The sequence below is a fragment of the Macaca thibetana genome, chromosome 17 (assembly GCF_024542745.1).
Source record: "Macaca thibetana thibetana isolate TM-01 chromosome 17, ASM2454274v1, whole genome shotgun sequence".
NCBI lineage: Eukaryota > Metazoa > Chordata > Mammalia > Primates > Cercopithecidae > Macaca > Macaca thibetana.
This window is the reverse complement of record NC_065594.1, coordinates 7,981,226-8,001,905: the sequence shown is the minus strand read 5'-3', so window position 1 is coordinate 8,001,905 and position 20,680 is coordinate 7,981,226. Positions and strand designations below refer to the sequence as shown.

General features: G+C 41.3%; 1 protein-coding gene and 1 non-coding gene across 3 annotated transcripts; both read left to right on the top strand.

Annotated features, from left to right (window-relative positions):
- Nucleotides 1–2,468: 2,468 nt before the first annotated feature.
- SLC46A3 (solute carrier family 46 member 3) lies at nt 2,469–20,472 on the top strand. Of its 2 annotated transcripts, none has more exons than XM_050766895.1 (6): nt 2,469–2,986; nt 3,459–3,671; nt 7,808–8,678; nt 10,498–10,581; nt 16,402–16,558; nt 18,921–20,472. In XM_050766895.1, exons 2-6 carry the CDS (start codon nt 3,483–3,485, stop codon nt 19,000–19,002), a joined length of 1,383 nt encoding a protein of 460 aa, XP_050622852.1. In that variant the 5' UTR covers nt 2,469–2,986; nt 3,459–3,482; the 3' UTR covers nt 19,003–20,472. The 2 variants fall into 2 exon arrangements, with proteins under 2 accessions (XP_050622852.1, XP_050622853.1); XM_050766896.1 differs by having other exon boundaries at nt 2,535–2,777.
- Nucleotides 16,695–16,800, top strand: LOC126940943 (U6 spliceosomal RNA). The gene has a single exon (XR_007721001.1). It is a non-coding gene; the product is annotated as a U6 spliceosomal RNA (small nuclear RNA).
- Nucleotides 20,473–20,680: the final 208 nt, after the last annotated feature.

Here is a 20,680-nt window from a genome sequence, read left to right as displayed (position 1 = left end):
ACCTCTTATTGGAATACTATGGAAACTTCTCTTGAACAGCATGATATGACATTGTTTGGACTTCACTTAGTTTGGGCATATCATTTACATATTTAGTCCACTTATTTTCTCATTAGTCGGACATCATTAAGTATGGCTGCTTGGAGCCAATGTGACCATAAGCAGAAACACAAATATAGACACTGAAATAAAATGTCAGTACTTGATTACAAGACAATTCATAACATGCTAACATTAAAATTTCTAGGTTATTTAAATGAAAACATAAGATTTCAAAATCCTGGAGACCCCTTTCCCGAAGAATACTCCTCTTGATCTACATTTCAGAAACACGGCCAGGGAGATTATGTCTGGTGAATGGCCACTGCCCCTTGCACACTTGCTTTTATGTTTTATTTCTTCTCTCAGAGTCTTTGAAGGAAGAAGGCTGGAGTGGGAGTCTGTGAGGAGCAGCAATAGCTGTGGAGAAACGGGAGTGACAGGTCTTGATGGTTTCCATATACTTGGTTTTAGAATTGTTTTTACTCCACTGTGCCCAATAGAGTGACAATTAAGAGTCAAGCTTCTTTAATACATACTGAAGCACTTAGTATTACTTGGGGGAAAAAAAGGCTCCCATAATGACTGTTGTCACCATGGAGATCAGCAGCAGAACTCATTAAGAAGACCTGGCTTTCTTCTTCATGTGGAAGAGTAGGAATGCAAAGCGTGGAAGTATATTGGACACTAATTATTTTTGCCCCATAAGAAAGGACATCTTCAGCCAGGCGCAGTGGCACATGCCTGTAATCCCAGCACTTTGGGAGGCTGAGGCGGGCAGGTCACCTGTGGTCAGGAGTTCAAGATCATCCTGGTCAACATGGTGAAACCCTGCCTCTACTAAAAATACAAAAATTAGCCAGGCATGGTGGCGCACACCTGTAACCCCAGCTACTCAGGAGGCCGAGGCAGGATAATTGCTTGAACCCGGAAGGCGGAGGTTGCAGTGAGCCAAGATCCTGTCACTGCACTCCGGCCTGGGAGACAGAGCGAGACTCCACCTCAAAAAAAAAAAAAAAAGGACATCTTCTAAGTGCCATTTAAAATAATCTAGTTCTTAGCACAAAGTACTGCAATTTAAAATATTATGTCGTCCTTGCAAACTATATCTTACTTGTGTTTGTATATCTTCTTTCCAATATTCATGCTCCATTGTTTGAAACTCATAACAAGTGCTTCATAAATGCTGATTTGAAGAAGCTGAGAAGTAAGATTAAGTGGCAGGTCCAAGGCTACCAGCTACTAAGTAGCAATTAGGACTCAAACCAAAGACGTTTAACTCTACATTCAGTGACATAACTGTCATTTAAGGAGTGCTGAGGAAGAGAAAGCAGCTCTGACATCCAGGTGCTGGGACTATCAGCTGGGCCTTGGTGTTGCTAAGAACTTTTCTGGACCATGGTGTTCTGTCGAATGAAAACAATTTCACAGAACACCAAAGTCAGACAAGAGCATTCTGTAACCATGATCAAAACAAAAACAAGACCACGTCGTAATTTTGTCTGAACACGGACAAAATTTAGGAATTGTCTAAACCACAAAAATGACAAATATGTGTGACTGCTGCTTCTTTATCATTCATGGCTTTAGCCTCTGTCTAGTCTTGACTCCTTCTAAATAAGACTTATTAAGATACCCAATCATAGAATTACTGCCACTTCCTGACAGCAACCAATCCAGAGTAAGGCCTTGCTTTCTTGAACTCTTTCCAAAATCACAGAACACAAGCCCATAGTAAAATCTAACGCTTTCTTACTGAGATGCCCCCACGGTTCCTCACGCATGCATTCCTCCTGGCTTCAAGAAGTAATAGCTCAATTCTTTCACTACAAGCGTGTTCTTGGTGGGTGTATTGGAGAGCACTGACAGCTCCTCCTATGTCCAGGGGTTATGTTGTGTATACATGCTGAGTGTTTAATTAGACAACCCTGTAAGACTGTTATTATCCTCACGTGGCAGATAAAGACATGGAGGTTCATGAAAATTTAACGATTTGCCCAAGTCCCCCTCCCCAGGAAGAGCCAGCGACCACATTCCAACCCTCCACTAACTCTGCATTGAACACTCTCTTTCCTATGCCCTCCACCGGCGCCCCTTCCCCTCTTCTGCTGGCACCTGCCCGCCCGACCGGGATCCTGCTGGGGGCTACAGCCCAAACATGTTACTTTTGCAACAGTTATTTTATGTGTTTATATGAGAAACGCTATTCGGATTCAGAAACGCTTTGCAACTCCAGAGCCGCTGAGCCTGCGGCGCGGCCCAGCACCCAACAGCGGTGCTGAGTGGCTGCTCCGCCGCGCGGGATCCACTCCGGACCTCCGAGGGTGGGTGCACGATCCACTAGCCACTCTCCGGGGGAGAGTGACGTCTGGGTGGACCAATCGCCGCTGGGGCACCGGCTGCTGGGCCCAATCGCAGGAGACCCGGGTAGAACAGTGACAGCGCCGCGGCAGCCGACCCCGCCTCCTGGGCTGACAGCGACGCTCAGCGGGCTGCGGCCGAGTCACCGCCGAGCGCTGGCCGGGCCGCGGACCGACCGACAGAGGCACCGATCGGCCAACTGTCCACTGCGCAGAAGGAGCGGCCGCCCAGTGCCCCGCCGCGCCGCGCTGAGGCCAAGTCCGCAGAGCCGCGAGGAAACCGAGGGCTGCGCGGGGAACCGTGCAGGTGTCACTTGGGACGCGGAAGTGCGCTTGCCGTGGTTTGCTTTACAATACGCTTGAGACTCCCCGACAAGGGTAATTTGGTCGAGTTCGACGGGAAAGTCCCCTCCCCACCCCAGCGCCGGCCGCGCAGCCCGAGGTTACTGTCCCCGGCGCGTCCTCTGTTGCCCCAGTCCAGAGGCTGCCCTTGAACCCGGGCGCGCGCGAGCGCAGGGCATCCGAGGCGACAGTCCCGGGCACGGCCCGACCTGAGCCCAGCCTGGCAGGAAGACTGTAATCGTGGGGTGAGTTAAAAATAAGGCCCTTCTGATTGGGAGCTGCTTTTTAAAACGCCCCCTCCCTGTCCGTTGTTAACACGCAGCAAAATAACAATAACAGTTGTGCAACTGTGTCTTCCCAAAAGGAACCTCATTGTTGAACTTATGAAAAATCGGTTGGCAGTATACAGTGTGGGAACTGTACTGTGATCATTGGCTAACCAAGATGGTGACAATTTATTATTTCAAAGACTCAAAGGCGGCTGGAGTCCTACAATGTCGTAATCATAAAAATGGAAAGCACGGCAACCTCAGGTTGCTACAGAGTACTCTACTCCAAAGTAAAAGTTATTCTCTGAGAAAGTGCTTACTGCCTTTTCTGTTCTCTAGTTTGCTTGTTTAAACATTTACTCCACGAAATTGCTCAAACTTCCCCATCTTTGAATATCTAGCCTCTGGGATGAGACAGATGATCTTTCTCCGTTTTCACTTTTTATAGAATACAGCTACCTACCCAGGCAATATGAAGATTTTATTTGTAGAACCTGCCATTTTCCTTAGTGCATTTGCTATGACTTTGACCAGTCCGCTGACAACGCAATATGTTTATCGGAGAATATGGGAAGAAACTGGCAACTACACGTTTTCATCTGATAGCAATATTTCTGAGTGTGAAAAAAACAAAAGCAGTCCAATTTTTGCATTCCAGGAGGTAAGAAATTACAATATCCATAGTATTTTTAAAAAAGGGAATGTGTACGGGGCTTTTGAGTCAGAGGACCCTGAACTCATCATCCATTGCTCTCTCTAGGGCAGCCATCAAAGTCCTAATTCCCAAACCTAATGGCCTTTACTGGGACCTCACCCCATTTGAAGTTTCCTGACACCTTTCAAATCTGCCTCTTCTTAAAACACCCTCCTCCTCTGCGACACTAGCCCTTCTTTCTCTCGGAAAATGTCACCACAGTGTCATCTCCTCTGTGGCTGTCTCCTTCCTTTGTCCAAAAAAAAAAAAAAAAAAAAGTCTGAAAATTGGGGCAGGGCAGGTTGGAATGGGCTACTTGGTGGACGGGGTGGCTGATGTTTCTCTCTCTCCCTTGCTCTCTTCTTCCCCAATCCTTTTACTGTTTCTGCATGTCCCAGTTTTCAGGGACTCGAGAAAGTGGCGCATCACTGAAGATTGTGGGCCAGTGTCTGTCATAGGGTGGGGTGAAGGAGCGTTTATTGTTTGGTGGTGGTGTCCTGTCAAATCAGCCTTGGCTGTCACGTGTTAAGGAGCAGCTGTGTGAGGACATCTGGATTGCAGAGTACCCCCCCCACCCCCCGTTTAGCCAGATATTAAGGAGGCTTTCTTCTTCCCTCTCCAGCCACCTCCCCAATTTTTTGTGTGTAAAACAGGATGCACTTCACCATTCTCCTGGTCCCTCGGGCAGTTTTTGACAAAAGTCTATCATTTCAAAATGCAAAGAGATAGTATCCAGGTTTGGAATTTTTTTTTTTTTTTTCTACAATGCCTCAAAAACAAATCACAGCTGTAAACTCTAAACTCTTCTTCTTGGGGCTATTTTGTGATTGTAAAGGAGTGGTGCTGCCTTCCCAGTGAAAGATAATGAGTTAAAAGGAATTGAGTCACCTCCTGCTGGCTCTGAGAGTCCCTGTGACCGGGAGAAGAGCCTGAGAAGGAGGAAATGGCAAATCGCCCAAGAGGCAAGGTTCTAGCACTTCCCGAGGTGTCAGGTGGAACCTTGCTGGGGTGAGGCTAGGCAGTTTGGCACAACCCCTAATCTTACTCATTTCCGCATTCCCATGGGAAATGTTTTCTTGGAAGTGATTGTTTCTGAACAGCCTGGAAGACATCAAGGTTCTGGCATAGAACGCATTATCCTGTGGTGACAAGGATAGGCAAAATGGCTCTGCACCTGAGAAGCCCAGAGTCTCTCTAGGTTGAGAAAAACACACATAAACAGAATAGAGTTTAACAAATCCTCTTAGTTTCAAAATTGGGGTCCTACGTAGGGATGCTCTTCAGATTTCGGCTTTGGAGACGTTTGTTAGATACGTACTTGAATCCCATCCTGGAACCTGTCACACAGTGTTTTTTAACCTTGACTGGACGTTGGAATCACCTGAAGTGTTTTTTGTTTATTATGTATTTATGCATGTATGGTACTTTTTGAGACAGGGTCTCATTCTGCTGCCCACGCTGGAGTGGAGTGGTGTGGTGATAGCTCTCTGCAACTTTGAACTCTAGGCTCAAGTGATCCTCTCACCTCAGCCTCCTGAGTAGCTGGGACTACAGGCCCTTGCCACTATACTCAGCTAATTTTTAATTTTTTTTTTTTTTTTTTTTTTTTTTTTTTGTAGAGACAGGGTCTTGCTCTGTTTCCCAGGCTGGCTTTAAACTCCTGGCCTCAAGTGAGCCTCCTGCCTGGGCCTCTCAAAGTGTTGGGATTACAGGCGTGAGCCACCGTGCCCGGCATTATTTTATTTTTTTAACTGACAAATAATCATTGTACATATTCATGGCGCATACAGTGGTGTTTTGATACATACAATGTATAGTGATCAGATCAGGCTAATTAGCATATCCATCAGCTCAAACATCTCTCATTTCTTTGTGTTGGGAACATTCAGTATCCTCCGTCTTGCTCTTTGAAACTATATAATGTATTACTGTTAACTGCAGTCACCCTGTGGTGCTACAGAACACTGAAACTTACTCCTCCTATCTAGCTTAATTTTGTATCCTTTAACAAATCTCTCCTTATAGGCTCTTCAACTTCTGTATTTGATTCTATCCTTTCTTTCAGCTGACCGCTAGGAGCAGGCCCCCTGGTTGCAGTGGGAGGGACCAGGGAGGAGAGGACTAGAATGTCTGGGGAAGTCCGCGGCTCTTGCCGTCTTGGAATGAGGGAAGACAGGCCTTGGTCCAGCCAGCTTGGTGGCTTCTGCAACCGTACAGGTGGCAAGTGTTGGCCCACCTCCAGCCTGGCCCAGCTGCCGAGCGCCCTCTATTGCCCAGAGCAGTGGTCTCATGTCAACGATTTTTGCCAAATTTTCAAATTGACTTTTTCATTTATTGTTTCTTGATTGGATTAATATTCAAGAGAAACTACTACTCTGGATCCCTTCCCTTAAAGTTGGTGCTCTTAGACCTCCGGGAACCAGAAACCACCCCTAGCCTCACCCTGCCACTCACGCTGGAGTGCCACCCACGCTGGAGTGCCACCCACGCTGGAGTGCCACCCACGCTGGAGTGCCACCCACGCTGGAGTGCCACCCACGCCTACGCTCCGTTTGCTCCTTAGGACAAAGGAACATGTTTGTTTCCCAGGAGGCACCACCATTGCCTTCAGTGATTCATTCAATGACTAAAAAAGGTTTAAATCTGTTTTTTAAATCAGCTTAGCATTTCCCAGTATACAAATGGCACACACTTTTTATATTGACTTTGGAAAATACAGAGAAATGGCAAGCAAAAAATGTTTTAAGATCATGCAAAATTCCTTCCATCAAATAACTAGTGTAATGATTGACACATCTTCCAATCTGTGTGTGTATGTCATCTGTCATTGTCATTTTGGTCCTTGGAAGTTGAGTTTATCTTACTCCTCAGGTCATGACATACTACCACCTTTATTTACTTTTTATTTTTTTTTATTTGAGATGGAGTCTCACTCTGTCACCCAGGCTGCAGTGCAATGGCACAATCTCAGCTCACTGCAACCTCTGCCTCCCGGGTTCAAGCAATTCTTCTGCCTCAGCCTCCCGAATAGCTGAGACTACAGGCACAAGCCACCACGCCTGGCTAATTTTTGTATTTTCAATAGAAACAGGGTTTTGCCATGTTGGCCAGGCTGGTCTCAAACTCCTGACCTCAAATGATCCGCCCACCTCAGCCTCCCAAAGTGCTGGGATTACAGGCGTGAACCACCGTGCCTGGCCTTTTTTTTTTTTTTTTAAGTTTATTTTTAGAGACAGGGTCTCACTATGTTGCCCAGGCTGGTCTCAAATTCCTGGGCACAAGCGAAGCTCCCACCTCGGCCTCCCACAGTGCTGGGATTATAAGCGTAAGCCGCCACACTCAGCCATGGCATGCTACCATCTGTAGACAATGTAAGGCTCCTCTTTCAATTTTATCTTATTCTAAATGTTCTTTTATTTAGTAAATAAAGGAATATGTTTCTCATTAATCTATCTGTGAAGACATAGGTTTAAAAAAAAAGAGGAACAGCCAAGCTCTCCCTAAATAAAGGCTAATTATTTTATTTTATTTTATTTTTTGGTAGAGATAAGAGTTTTACCATGTTGGCCAAGCTGGTCTCAAACTCCTGACCTCAAGTGATCCTCCTGCCTCGGCCTCCCAAAATATGAGGATTACAGGCATGAGCCACCACGCCCGGTCAAAATCTGAAGCTTTTTGATCACCACATTTTACCAGAAGTGTAAAATTCCACACACAAGTACTCAATGGCAACTGTTTTATGCACAAATTGTTTAAAGTATTGTATAAAATTACCTTCAGGCTATATGTATGAGGTACATATGAAACATAAATGAATTTTGTGTTTAAATGTGAGTCCCATCCACAAGGTATCTCATTATATCCCAAAGTCTGAAAAAATCCAAAATCCAAAACACTTCTGGTGTCAAGCATTTCAGATAAGGGATGCTCAGTCTGTATTGCTTTGTAAACTGGATGAAAATGTAAGCTGTATTAGTCCTGCCCATGCACTAGAGATTCCTCATCCATAACCTATTGGCCACAGGGCAAAAAGCATGCACCATGATACTTGTATGCACATTGTGTAAACTACTGTAAACACATTTCTTTTTATTTCTTTGCAGGAAGTTCAGAAAAAAGTGTCACGTTTTAATCTGCAGATGGACATAAGTGGATTAATTCCTGGTCTGCTGTCTACATTCATACTTCTGTCTATTAGTGATCACTACGGGCGAAAATTCCCTATGATTTTGTCTTCCGTTGGTGCTCTTGCAACCAGCGTTTGGCTCTGTTTGCTTTGCTATTTCGCCTTTCCATTCCAGCTTTTGATTGCATCTACCTTCGTTGGTGCATTTTGTGGCAATTATACCACATTTTGGGGAGCCTGCTTTGCTTATATAGTTGATCAGTGTAAAGAACACAAACAAAAAACAATTCGAATAGCTATCATTGACTTTCTAGTTGGACTTGTTACTGGACTGACAGGACTGTTATCTGGCTATTTTATTAGAGGGCTAGGTTTTGGGTGGTCGTTTCTAATTATTGCTGTTTCTCTTGCTGTTAATTTGATCTATATTTTATTTTTTCTTGGTGATCCAGTGAAAGAGTGTTCATCTCAGACTGTTACTATGTCATGTAGTGAAGGCTTCAGAAACCTATTTTACCGAACTTACATGCTTTTTAAAAATGCTTCCAGTAAGAGACGATTTTTACTCTGTTTGTTACTTTTTACAATGATCACTTATTTTTTTGTGGTAATTGGCATTGGCCCAATTTTTATCCTTTATGAATTGGATTCACCACTCTGCTGGAATGAAGTTTTCATAGGTTATGGATCAGCTTTGAACAGTGCTTCTTTTTTGACTAGTTTCCTAGGAATATGGCTTTTTTCTTATTGTATGGAAGATATTCATATGGCCTTCATTGGGATTTTTACCACGATGACAGGAATGGCTATGACCGCGTTCGCCAAGACAACACTGATGATGTTTTTAGGTGAGTTCCAAGTGTAGCTTTAGAACTATGTATTTGATATTCATATAAAATGAATATTGTCTACTGGGGGAAAAACTTTAATATAAAGCCCTCTATTTAAGCCATTCTAGTTCAATTAAAGGGCAATAGCTAGTTTGCCAGGAGTCAATAAGCTGAAAGCCAAATTTGCTTTTAAAAATTTAATTCACGGAATAACCGCATTTCCCAAATTTGTATATTTGCCACGAAATTGTTTTCAGGAACGTTCTTGTTATGAGTCAGTTCTTCCACATAGCTTTCATTAAAGTGAACATTTCTTAAAATGCTACTAAGAAGACTACTTTCCATAAAAATATTGAGGACAATGATATAAGGTATACTAAAAATACTTACAAGACAAAAAACTATGTCAATTTAATATATTCAAGAAGAAATTTTTTAAAGGCAGGTTTTGCAAATTGACCTTTCAGCAAATTGGCCATTTCATAAATTGATTTTTGATGAATTGCTGGTTGGCAAATTAGCCTGCTTCCTTAACTACCTACCTCATAACGGTTTTTGCAGGATTCGAATGAGATACTGCATTGGAAAAGGCTATGGAACTATCAAATGAGACTCTGGGAAAGGTCCAGTTTACTCTTTTCTCTAATAAAGGTGTTAACCCCTTATTATCTTGCAGGGAAGCAGTGTGACCAAACAGAATTGGGCCCAACTTCCATCTATAGTCCTAGATGGTCTTGGACAAGTTACTGAACTACTCTCAGCCCTAATTTTCTCATCTGTAAAATGGGCATGGTACTACCTAATTTAGAGGATTACAGTGAATATTAGGTAGTTGTCAAGCACTCGCTTAGCACAATCCCTACCATTCAATAATGGCCAGTTTTTCTCCCTGTCTCCCTAAGAGCTGCCAAGGCCAAGTAAGTTAACCTATGTGAAAACGCTTTGAGAACGGTAAAGTGATCTGCTAATGTCATATTTTACTATTTTATGATGTAATTAAAACTACTGACTATTAAGGGTCATAACTGAAGACCAGAGGTAATTTGTGTTTATGAAGTTATTCTGCCACAAAGATGAACAGGCAAGATGATAAAGAACCAGTTTACCAATAAATGAATCAATATAATAAAGGCATGCTAACACTAAGAGTGCCAAGTCTGAAAAAAGCACAAACAAAAACGAATTCACAGTCACAATTTGCTAAATAAGAGGTTAATACATAATTAGGAAAATAAGCAGACCAGTCTTTTTTTTTTTTGAGACGGAGTCTCACTCTGTCGCTAGGCTAGAGTGCAGTGGTGTGATCTGGGCTCACTGCAACCTCTGCCTCCCAGGTTCAAGCGATCCTCCTGCCTCAGCCTCCCAAGTAGCTGGGATTACAGACATGTGCCACCAGGCCTGGCTAATTTGGTATTTTTAGTAGAGACAGGGTTTCTCCATGTTAGTGAGGCTGGTCTCGAATTCCTGAACTCAGGTGATCCAACTGCTGTGGCCTCCCAAAGTGCTGGGATTACAGGCATGAGCCACTGAGCCCGGCCAGCAGATCAGTCTTAATCGGCAGATTATATAAATAGATCTAGACCTAAAAACTACATGATCTCTTGTTCTTTGTACTGGAATAGGAATTCTCGAGTAAATTAACCTTAAACTGACCTGTCCATAGTCTACTTTAGTTCATCAAACAGAGTTCTACAATTAATTCATTCCATTTTTAGATACAATGAGTTAGGATGCTTGTAGAAAAGGAAATATTTAGGCAGTGTGAAAGTGTTTCCTGTTTTAAATTGACCGTTAGCTTTCAGAATACGCCAGTGATGTTGAACCCTTTCTCTCACAGCCAGGGTGCCGTTCCTTTTCACTGTTGTGCCATTCTCTGTTCTCCGGTCCATGTTGTCAAAAGTGGTTCATTCGACTGAACAAGGTGAGTTTAATTTGCTTAAGAAATATGAATCTACCATCTTTACAAACTCAAATCTGTGTACAACAATGTTTAATGCTTCAGAATATTCTACAGCCCTTTTTATGCACAGATCTCCTTTTGAATAAAGTGGTAAGCTCTGTGAGGAAAAGGCTTACATTCTTGTAAGGGAGCCCCTACCTAGGGCCTTGTACTTCAGAGAGCTCACCGGGCTCTGGGCCATGCCCCACTCTAAGAAGAAAGGAGACCTCAGCGCCAGGTGGGAGATGCCCTCTGGGAGCTCACCATATCTCCTTCCTTCTGGACTGAACTCTGCCCACCTGGATTCCTGCAATTCCCAGCCCAGAACATGTCCAGTAAGGGCCTAGATGATCCTCTTCCTCAGCCACCTTCTCCTGAGGGTGGACGGTGCCCAGTGTGCTCACCTGTAGACCAAGGAAGGAGCCAAGGGGCGACTCCTTATAGAGGGTCTGGCTGGACCTTGGAATCGCAGGATGGGGGTGCTCTACACCCACATGTAAATGACCCTTTCTGAGTAGGGTGGTGCAAAGGGTAGAGCAGAATGGGGGTGGGCTCCAGCTGGGCACCAAAGGCTGAGGGCCAGTTCACCCTGGGCCACCCTGTTCCTACATGGAACTCTGAAAACGTCTGAGAAGCCTCCGTGTGTGCTGGTCTTCTAGATCATTCATTACAAAGGGATATTTTTCACAGTACGAAGGCATAATATATTTTAGTTAACAGTTTGTTAGCCAGATTTCAAATAACTTTAAAATCCTTAGAATATAATATAGAGGCCTCTAATCATGTTCTTACACTGGCCCCTACAAATGTCACAGCTGGGCCTGACTCAGAATCCTGGCAGAAAACGTGGTCCCACTCAGCTGGTTCAATCGAGCGACTTTCATGAAGGCCATTATAGAGAGTGGGCAATGTCAGGGCAGCCAGAGAGATGCCCCAGATAGGAAGCAGATAAGAAACACCGTACCCCTTCCCCTGTTTCACCCTTTTAACCAAGTGCAGCAGGAACTCAGGCCAGCACGAAAGTCCAAGCCATACAGTCTGTGGGGTCAGCCTCCCAAGCACAGAGCAGGGCACACAAAGTCAGACAGTTGAAGGGGCGGGCAGAGAATAACCAGGATGCAGCAAAGACAAAAATTAAATGTTCAGTGAGAACTAGTTACTAGTTAGATATCAGGCATATGGGGTTGTCCTCCTTCCCTTTTGTATCATATGAATCTTATTAGACATTGGCACTTTCTTTAATGTCATATCTTAGCCCAGTGCTATGAATGTACTTATTTGATTTATGAATAATTCATAATTATGCTACTGTATTTTTACCCGTTTAGTCAACACTGGAGAAGACTACATAATTCAATAAATTAAAAATATGCTTTCTTTCTTTCTTTTTTTTTTTTTTTTTTTGAGACAGTTTTGCTCTTGTTGTCCAGGCTGAGGTGCAATGGTGCGATCTCAGCTCACTGCAACCTCCACCTCCTGGGTTCAAGCAATTCTCCTGCCTCAGCCTCCTGAGTAGCTGGGATTACAGGTTCCTGCCACCAGGCTTGGCTAATTTTTGTGTTTTTAGTAGAGACGGCGTTTCACCATGTTGGCCAGGCTGGTCTTGAACTCCTGACCTCAGGTTATCGTCCCGCCTTAGCCTCCCAAAGTGCTGGGATTACAGGCATGAGCCACCGTGCCCGGCCTCTTATTTTACACTCATAAGATGAAGCTTTATATTCACGCATTTGTTTATAGATGATGTGATGATGATTACTTTGAAAACCACTAAAGAATGGAAAAATTTATATAAACTATGTAAAAATCTATCTGCTTCTTTGGATTATGCAATAGTTTCTTAGATATGACACCAAAAGCACAACAACAAAGGAAAACATTGATAGATTAGACTTCATCCAAAAATTTCACTCAAAGTTTGTCCTTTGAAAAGTTTTTATGTTTCAAAGGACAACATCAAGAAAGTGAGGCCAGGAGCAGTGGCTCACACCTGTAATCCCAGCAGTTTGGAAGGGCAAGGTGGGCGCATCACCTGAGGTCAGGAGTTCGAGACCAGTCTTACCAACATGGTGAAACCCCTTCTCTACTAAAAATACAGAAAGGAAAGGAAAGGAAAGGAAAGGAGAGGGGAGGGGAGGGGAGGAAGGAGAGAAAGGGCAACCGACAACCCACAGAATAGGAGAAGATATTTGCAAATTGTATTTGTCTGATCAGGAACTTGTATGCAGCATATTTAAGAACCCTTAAAATTCAACAACAAAAAGACAGCTCAGTTTAAAAATGGGCGAAGGATTTGAACAGAAGATATACAAATGACCGATAAGCACATGAAAATGCTGGATATCTTTAGCCATCAGGGAAATGCAAAGCAAAACCACAGAGTGAGACCCACTGGGGTGGCCAAAATAAAATAGGCCATAGCAAGTGTTGATGAGGATGTGGAGAAATTGGAGCCCTCATACACGGCGAGTGGGAACATAAAATGGTGCAGCAGCTGTGCAAAGCAGTTTGGCAGTTCCTCAGAAAGTTAGTTGCCTTATGATTCAGCAATCCCTCCCCTACTTACATACCATGAGAAGTGAAAGCATATGTCCACACAAAATCTTGTTCATGGCAGCATTATTCATAATAGCCAAAAAGTGAAACCTATGCAAATGTTCATGAACTGACAAATGGATAAACAAAATGTGGTTTATCCATCCAGCAAACTGCTCTTCTGCAATAAAAAGAAATATTATTCTGTTACATGCCGTAACGTGGATGAACTATGAAATGATTATGCAAAATTTAAGAAGCCAGTCACAAAGGGCCACATATTGTCATTTAAATATGATTCTGTTTACGTGAAATGTGCAGAATAGGCAAATCCATAGAGACAGAAATTCGATTAGGGCTTGACTGGGGCTGGGGAAGGGGAATGACTACTTATGGGTACACAGTTTATTTTGGGGCTGATGAAAATGTTCCACAGATAGTGGTGATGGTTGCACAACTCTGTAACATACTAAGAACCACTGAATTGCAGACTTTAAAAGGGTGAGTTTTGTGGGATGTTAATTATATCTCAATAAAGCTGTTGGGGAAAAAAATTTACCTGCTTTGATTTAGAGCTAAAATAGAGCTGTCAAGATGTATAATTTATTTTTGTTTATATTTGGTTTAGTTTATGAAGGCTTTTAAAAAGTCATCTCCGCCAGGTGCAGTGGCTCACACCTATAATCCCAGCACTTTGGGAGGCCGAGGTGGGAGGATCACTTGAGGCCAGGAGTTCAAGAGCAGCGTGGGCAACAGAGGGAGACTCTATCTCTATGAAAAATAAAAATAAAAATAAAAAAGTCATATCATACTGTTAAATACAGTAATATTTTAAAATGTTTACATTTTGGCGTTTCTTATTCTGAATTCCGGTAACTGTGAATTGTGACTTCATTATTCTGGGATACTTATTTTGTTCTTAACTGCAAACTAAGCAATCTTTTGGATGATGCCAACATTTCTATAACTAAATGTATTATTATTCTTCATTATTATTTAAAGTGGACATTTTTGTGAAAGTATTAGGCACTTTAAATAATGAGAGGAGTGGGGAAATACTGCCGAAGTTTTCAGGAGCCTCTCGTTATTTCTATAATCTTAAATAAGAAAGGTAAGAAAATGGAATTCCAGTAATTATTTTGAAATCTCTATGCTCTGCACCACTGTGAACTCATAGCTGAAGCTGCCTTGGACTATTTTACCTGGGCATCACCCATATACTCCTTGTGATTATAAATTGGGATACAGTAAAACAGACTTGATTTTTGAAGTCTATTCCATTAAAAAAGAAACAAACAATTTAGAAGATGAACTCAGTTGGACTTATCCTTTAATCCTGTTTTATCTCTGGCAACTATTAAACAAGTTGAACTGCTCAGAGAAGTTGGGCAATAAGCTAAAGCTACTTCATAATAGTATGGTTCCATCAGAACAGATGGTGCAGAGTCTGACCTATTTCCCATCAAGAATAGATTAAAACCCTTATATAATAGAACTAGTGCTGTGCAGTCTGTTTTCCATAGCACTATTCCTGGCTGCAGCAGGAGATCAGAAATAAAAGAAAATAATGTAGTTAGACAAGTAGAAGAGCATCCTTCCAATTAAACGGACTTAATGTATTATCATAAATCATGGAGGCAGTAAGTCTGCATGCTACTTGATGACTGGTAAATGGGATCCTGAATTAAGCTTTTATTCATTCATTTGACAAATATTTATTAAATGCCTGCCATGCACCAGGACAGCTGAGCCCTAGGGATACAGCTGTGAGCAAGGCCGATCGACAAAGCTTTCATTTTAGTTAAAAGAAGACACATAAGTGATCACATGATATTTCACAGAGATAGATGTATGTTTTATGAAGGTATGTCCTATCACTCAGTGAATAATTTGAAGCAATATATGAGAATATGTACAATAAAATGAAAAAGTTTAAATAGATAAAAATCAATACACGGTCTAAAAGATCAAGACCATGGGGAAAATTAGAATATAGACAAACCATATCTAATTTTGAAAGATAACCCTCAAGCTTGGCCTTTTCCTTCCTATCAGTCCAAGCAAACACAGTTATTTACATGATGTGTATTGTCAATAAGAAAAATGCATTGCAGTTTATCATGGAAAAGTAAACTTGGCAAAGTGGGGAATAAGCATAGTGGCTTGTTGACAAAATCTGCAGAAAGCAGAAGATACATATATAGGAACTGAGACCAAGAAAGCCAGATCAAGCTGACTGAAAGTGGTCATGAAATTTTATATCTGATGATGAGCAATTTGACGAAGAGGAAGAAAAGCACATGAAGATGGTCAGGCTGTCTTTGGAGGTTTAACTCTTCAGTTGACATGGTCTTGGATTCCAGATGAAACTAAACCTAGGTAGAATACTGTCTGTTTCTGATTGTGAGCTTGTACTGACCATGCAGACTTCATGAACAATGCTGAGTGGCCTACCCTTGACCAGCTTTGGTGTATAGCAAGTATGACCGTGGCAGAATCCCCATTCTTCATCTTGTAAGGCACCTTAGGGCAGAGGCAGTTGCAAGCAATAAGGTGGAAACATATGTTTTCAAGAATCACTTAACATTAAACTGTGGCATAAACCTTCACTAGAGCACAGGATGGTTAATTTGATGAGTCAAACATGCAGAATCTAGTGGTGATGGAATTTTTTGGTCACATTGAAGAGAGGGATAAAATTCCAATTGCAGAATGTATGATAAGAATCTCCTCTCTGCCTGCAGCTGTCACTTTTGCCAGACTGAGGAGCAGATAAGGTTTTCTTTACCTTTCAAAAGGCTCTTGCAGGAAGCATTGCTTGTTAGGAGCCATCCTGCGCTTTCAGGCATCACAGATTAGCATGGGGACGGAGGGTGGGAGACAGCATCCTGAAGAGCCGGGGTAGGTGTGGCTTTGCCTGGGGCTGTGGCAGAGAGGCAAAGACCTGCAGTGGCAGAGACCTGCAGTTTTCAAAAGAGTCAGCTGCATTGTCTTTTTAGCTTTGCCCTGTGGACACTGGAACTCAGCTATCTGGTGTTTTCAACATCTCTCCCATCAGGTCCAAGGAGAACCTTTGCCTTAGTTTGCTCAGCTGCAGAATGGGCTGCTGACTTCCTAGGGACTTTGAGGGAATAACGTGCATTTCGTTCACCAAGCAGTGCCCTCATGTTTACTGTTTTCAATGAATAACAGTTGTCTTCGTTAGTTTGTGTTTGTTGTTCTGTAATTCTGCCTTTTCTTTTTCTCCCTCTATACCCCTACCCCAAACAGGTACCCTGTTTGCTTGTATTGCTTTCTTAGAAACACTTGGAGGAGTCACTGCAGTTTCTACTTTTAATGGAATTTACTCAGTCACTGTTGCTTGGTACCCTGGCTTCACTTTCCTGCTGTCTGCTGGTCTGTTACTACTTCCAGCCATCAGTCTATGGTATGTCATTATTTTTAGTCATTTTATCAAAGGGTATATGGATTAAGTGAATCCCCTAACCTCACCAGTAAAATTACATAGATCTGTTGAAATTTTGCCTCAGAATGTGCTTTTCTCAAGAACTTTTAGACATGAAGTGCTCGCTTCAGCAGCATGTATACAAAATTGGAATGATACAGTGAAGATTAGCATGCTCCCCGTGCAAGGATGACATGAAAATTCATGAAGTGTTTCATATTTTAATAAAATAAATTTTTTTAATTAAAAAAAAGAGAGCCGGTCATGGTGGTGTATGCCTGAAGTCCCAGCTACTCAGGAGACTGAGGCGGGAAGATCATTTTGAGCCCAGGTGTTTGAGACCAGCCTGGACAACATAGCAAGACCCCCATGTCATTAAAATAAATAAAAATATGTGAAAGCATCTGTCAACAATTTTGGGAGACTTAGGAAGAAAAAGAGAGTGACATGCATAAAGAACTCAAAGAAAGACTGTGTTCGTTATAACTCCCCGCCTTTAAACCATTGATTAAATTAGCATCTAAGATTAGAGATGTATACCTTAAACTATGATTTCCCAGAGTACAGTATCCCCTGATGGTCAAATATTGCTGTAATTAGATTGACTTTCACGTGGATTCTTGTATAAATGACAAAAGCAGATAGGATGTGCTGACTATTGAGTTCTCTTTCCAGAGTTGGCTTGTTTAATGACTTTGTCTGGTTTTAATGACTTGTTTAAACTTCTGTTTAAATGTTTTTAAATTTAAATATTCAAATTAAAGAAGCACAAAATTCCATTTATGAATAGTACATATAATGGATAGATCAGAAGCATAAATATAAGAGCAATATTTATGCCTTCTTTTTGCTTTCTATTTAACAAAAAATGTGAGCTGGCAAGATGAATGATGGCTGAAATGTCCAAGCAAATTTATTTGACACATTAATGAAGAGCTCATTAATCTGTTTCTGCTGAGCTCTGTGCATTTCATGTGACTGATAGCATAGCACAGTGATGGGAATCAAGGCAGTGGAGACACAAGAAGCCAGGCCTTCTCTGCTTTCTCCTAAGCACTTTGGGGTAAGGCTCTGAGTTAGGGAGGAAAGTACCTATAAGCACAGGTGTTAAGCATCCTGCCAAGCTGGTAGACTCCGGAACGGGCCGGCTCATGTCTTACTCATAGTAGGAGCTCAGTACTTACTGTTTCTACTGAATTCTGATACCTAGATCTGTGTCAGACAGAGAACAACAGTATTTGCAGTTCCTCTAATTTTGATGAAAAGTTATTTATACTAGTTATCTTTTTTAAAAAGAGACTATTCATCTATTGAATTAACAAAATTACCAGTACATACTGCGCTGGTGAGCACATAAGACAACTGATCTTACACACTGTTGATAATAGTGCTATTCAGCTGTATCATAAAGCAATTCATGAACGTATCAAAAGCTCTTTTTTCAAAGTTCATAGTGATTGATCCAGCAATTCCTTTTAGAAACATACTCTAAAGAAATCTTCAGTAACGTTGTCAAAAATTGATATATAAAAATGTTAATTACAGCAAAAAAATTTTAAATGACCAAACTGTCAAACAGTGGGAGAATGTTTAAGTAAATGATGGTACAGCCATTTCATGAAAAGTAACTAATAAGAATTGTAGCAGGCACCGTGGCTCATGCCTGTAACCCCAGCACTTTGGGAGGTTGAGGCAGGAGGACTGCTTGAGGCCAGGAGTTCAAGACCAATCTGGGCAACATAGTGAGACTCCCATCTTTACCAAAAAAAAAAAGATTTTTTTAAAAAGTAGGAAAATAAAATTTAAATTAAAGAAGAGAATTGCATACATGGTGAGTAGAATAATAGGTAATTCTAATTTTAGTCTTCATATATTTATAAATTCTGCTATAACTAATAGATAAAAGGCAGTTGTCCTTTTAATAATAAGGTAAATGTAGATGGGCTTCTGAGATTTTTTTTTAACCCTACACTGCTCAATATTTTAAAAATCAAAATTACATGCTGTCTTACCTCCAAAGTTTCTGGGCTTCAGCTACAGCGATCGAACAGGAACTTCCTTAATAGCTTTAGTTATAACTAGTTTATGTGGACTACACGGAGTTAACAATGGGACAGATGGGGTATCTTAGGGGTCTAGAAGATTTTAAAAAATCATGTAGTTTTTAAATTATTTTAAGAATACCACGCATGAATCAGCTGGATTCAAAATGCCAGGATACTCCTCCTAATAATCTGCATAATTTATTAAAAGCTATATAACTGGGAAAAAATGTTGGAAAACAGATTACTTATTTATGTATCGTCTTAATCTCAACTCTAAAATGTCTTGTTTCGTTTTATAGTGCTGTCAAGTGTATCAGCTGGAATGAGGGAAGCTATGAACTTCTTATACAGGAAGAATCCAGTGAAGACAATAGAAGTTAATTCAATAGAAGTTAATTCAATCCAGTTAATTCAATAGAAGAATCCAGTGAAGAATGCTTCAGACAGATAACTGTGAATCTATGAATGCACATATCACATACTGTGACTTCTGAAGACTGTAAATGAATTCCACAATCAGTGCTTCACTGAGAACCCATTTGATGTATCTTTTCTCCTAAACTGGACAGTCAGAGAGACAGCTCCTGGCTTTAGCTTCTTGCGGTACCACACACTTTGAGCACTTTGTGCGTATCATGCAATGTACTTGCAATACACAGAACAAATCTCAAATACGCCTCACTTTTGGACACAGAAGAGAAACATTAAAACTTAAGGGTGCAAGGTGGGATCAAGAAACTTGATCAGGTCAAAAGCAATAATCTCCCTGACATATTCCAGGCTCTTACACTGAGACCAAAGAGAAATCTTTACCTTAGTTTCTTCATCAGCAGAATGGGTTTCTGGCCTCTCTCAGGGATTTTTGAAGGCATAATGAAAATTATGATGAATCATTCATTGGTAGGAAAATAATGATGTAAGTTTCACATATGTGTAATTTTACCTATACTTCGTAATGCTTCGTTTGATAGAGCCTGTTAAGCTGCTATTGATAGTCAGAGCTTATATACTGACTTCTGAAGACTGTACACGAATTCCACAATCAGTGCTTCACTGATACAAAATCCTTAAAAGGGAGGCACTTTAAAGAATATGTATTTTTCACTTTTCTTAATATGTTTCATCAGTGACAGGCATGATAATGTTTCTAATGTAATGGGTAATTGGGAAAAATAGATTAGAAATAAAATTGCTCTAAAGAAGTTAAAAAACTGAATGAACAGCTAATAGTGGTATAAAAAACTGAATGAACAGTAATGTTTGGAGCCAACATGTTGTCCCTTGTGTTAGTAAAAGGATATTCACATTCCATGATCCCTGGCTGAGTTCCACCTCTAGTCTTTCTTACCCAGCTGTTGTCTATCCTTGTTCAATTAGAAATACTGATAAGAGAATTTTTAGAATACAGATCTTGTACTCCTTAAATTTGAATCCGTCAGCATTGTCACTCATAGGAAAATGATCAAACAAGCAAGCCAGTCACGATTTGACCCCTTTCCATCTCATTTCTGACTGCCTTACACTCATCCTGAGGTCCACCTTGGTCTCTCAAAACACCATGTGCTCTCATGCCCCCATGTCTTTTCACACACTGTTCCATTTGCTCTTCCTCCCACATTACACTGAAACTTTCAAGCCTCAGCCAAACCATTGCTTCTTCTGCATAGCAGCCTTCTTGACATCCCTTCTTACTCCCCAGTCCCTACAGGGCTTCCGTAGCTCTTTGTGCGTACTTCAATCCCAGCATTTTCCATCAACTTGTAATTGTTTCTGCTACCTGACAATCATCGCCTTGAGTACTGGGACAACCTTTGATTACTCATATCTTCAATAAATGTTTGTTGAACTAAACTAAATGACTATAAAATTTTATTTTTACTTGTAAAAGTCATTTAAATCTATATATTTAATGCCTTATGAGAGTAACCACTGTTATCATGCCAATCGTTAAGCCAGCCTTGCAGACAAATTGAAAAATATGCCAGCTTATACACTTTTAAAATTGATTTACAGTATTTTCATAGGTCCTTTAATACCTCCCATTTTCTAAGTTACCATA

What these genes read in the sequence shown, in the direction of transcription:
- SLC46A3 (XM_050766895.1), top strand. Translation starts at nt 3,483, where the DNA reads ATGAAGATTTTATTTGTAGAACCTGCCATTTTCCTTAGTGCATTTGCT. An exon ending in CAATTTTTGCATTCCAGGAG is followed by an intron (nt 3,672 to 7,807) that starts GTAAGAAATTAC and finishes ATTTCTTTGCAG; the next exon opens with GAAGTTCAGAAAAAAGTGTC. An exon ending in GGTTCATTCGACTGAACAAG is followed by an intron (nt 10,582 to 16,401) that starts GTGAGTTTAATT and finishes TACCCCAAACAG; the next exon opens with GTACCCTGTTTGCTTGTATT.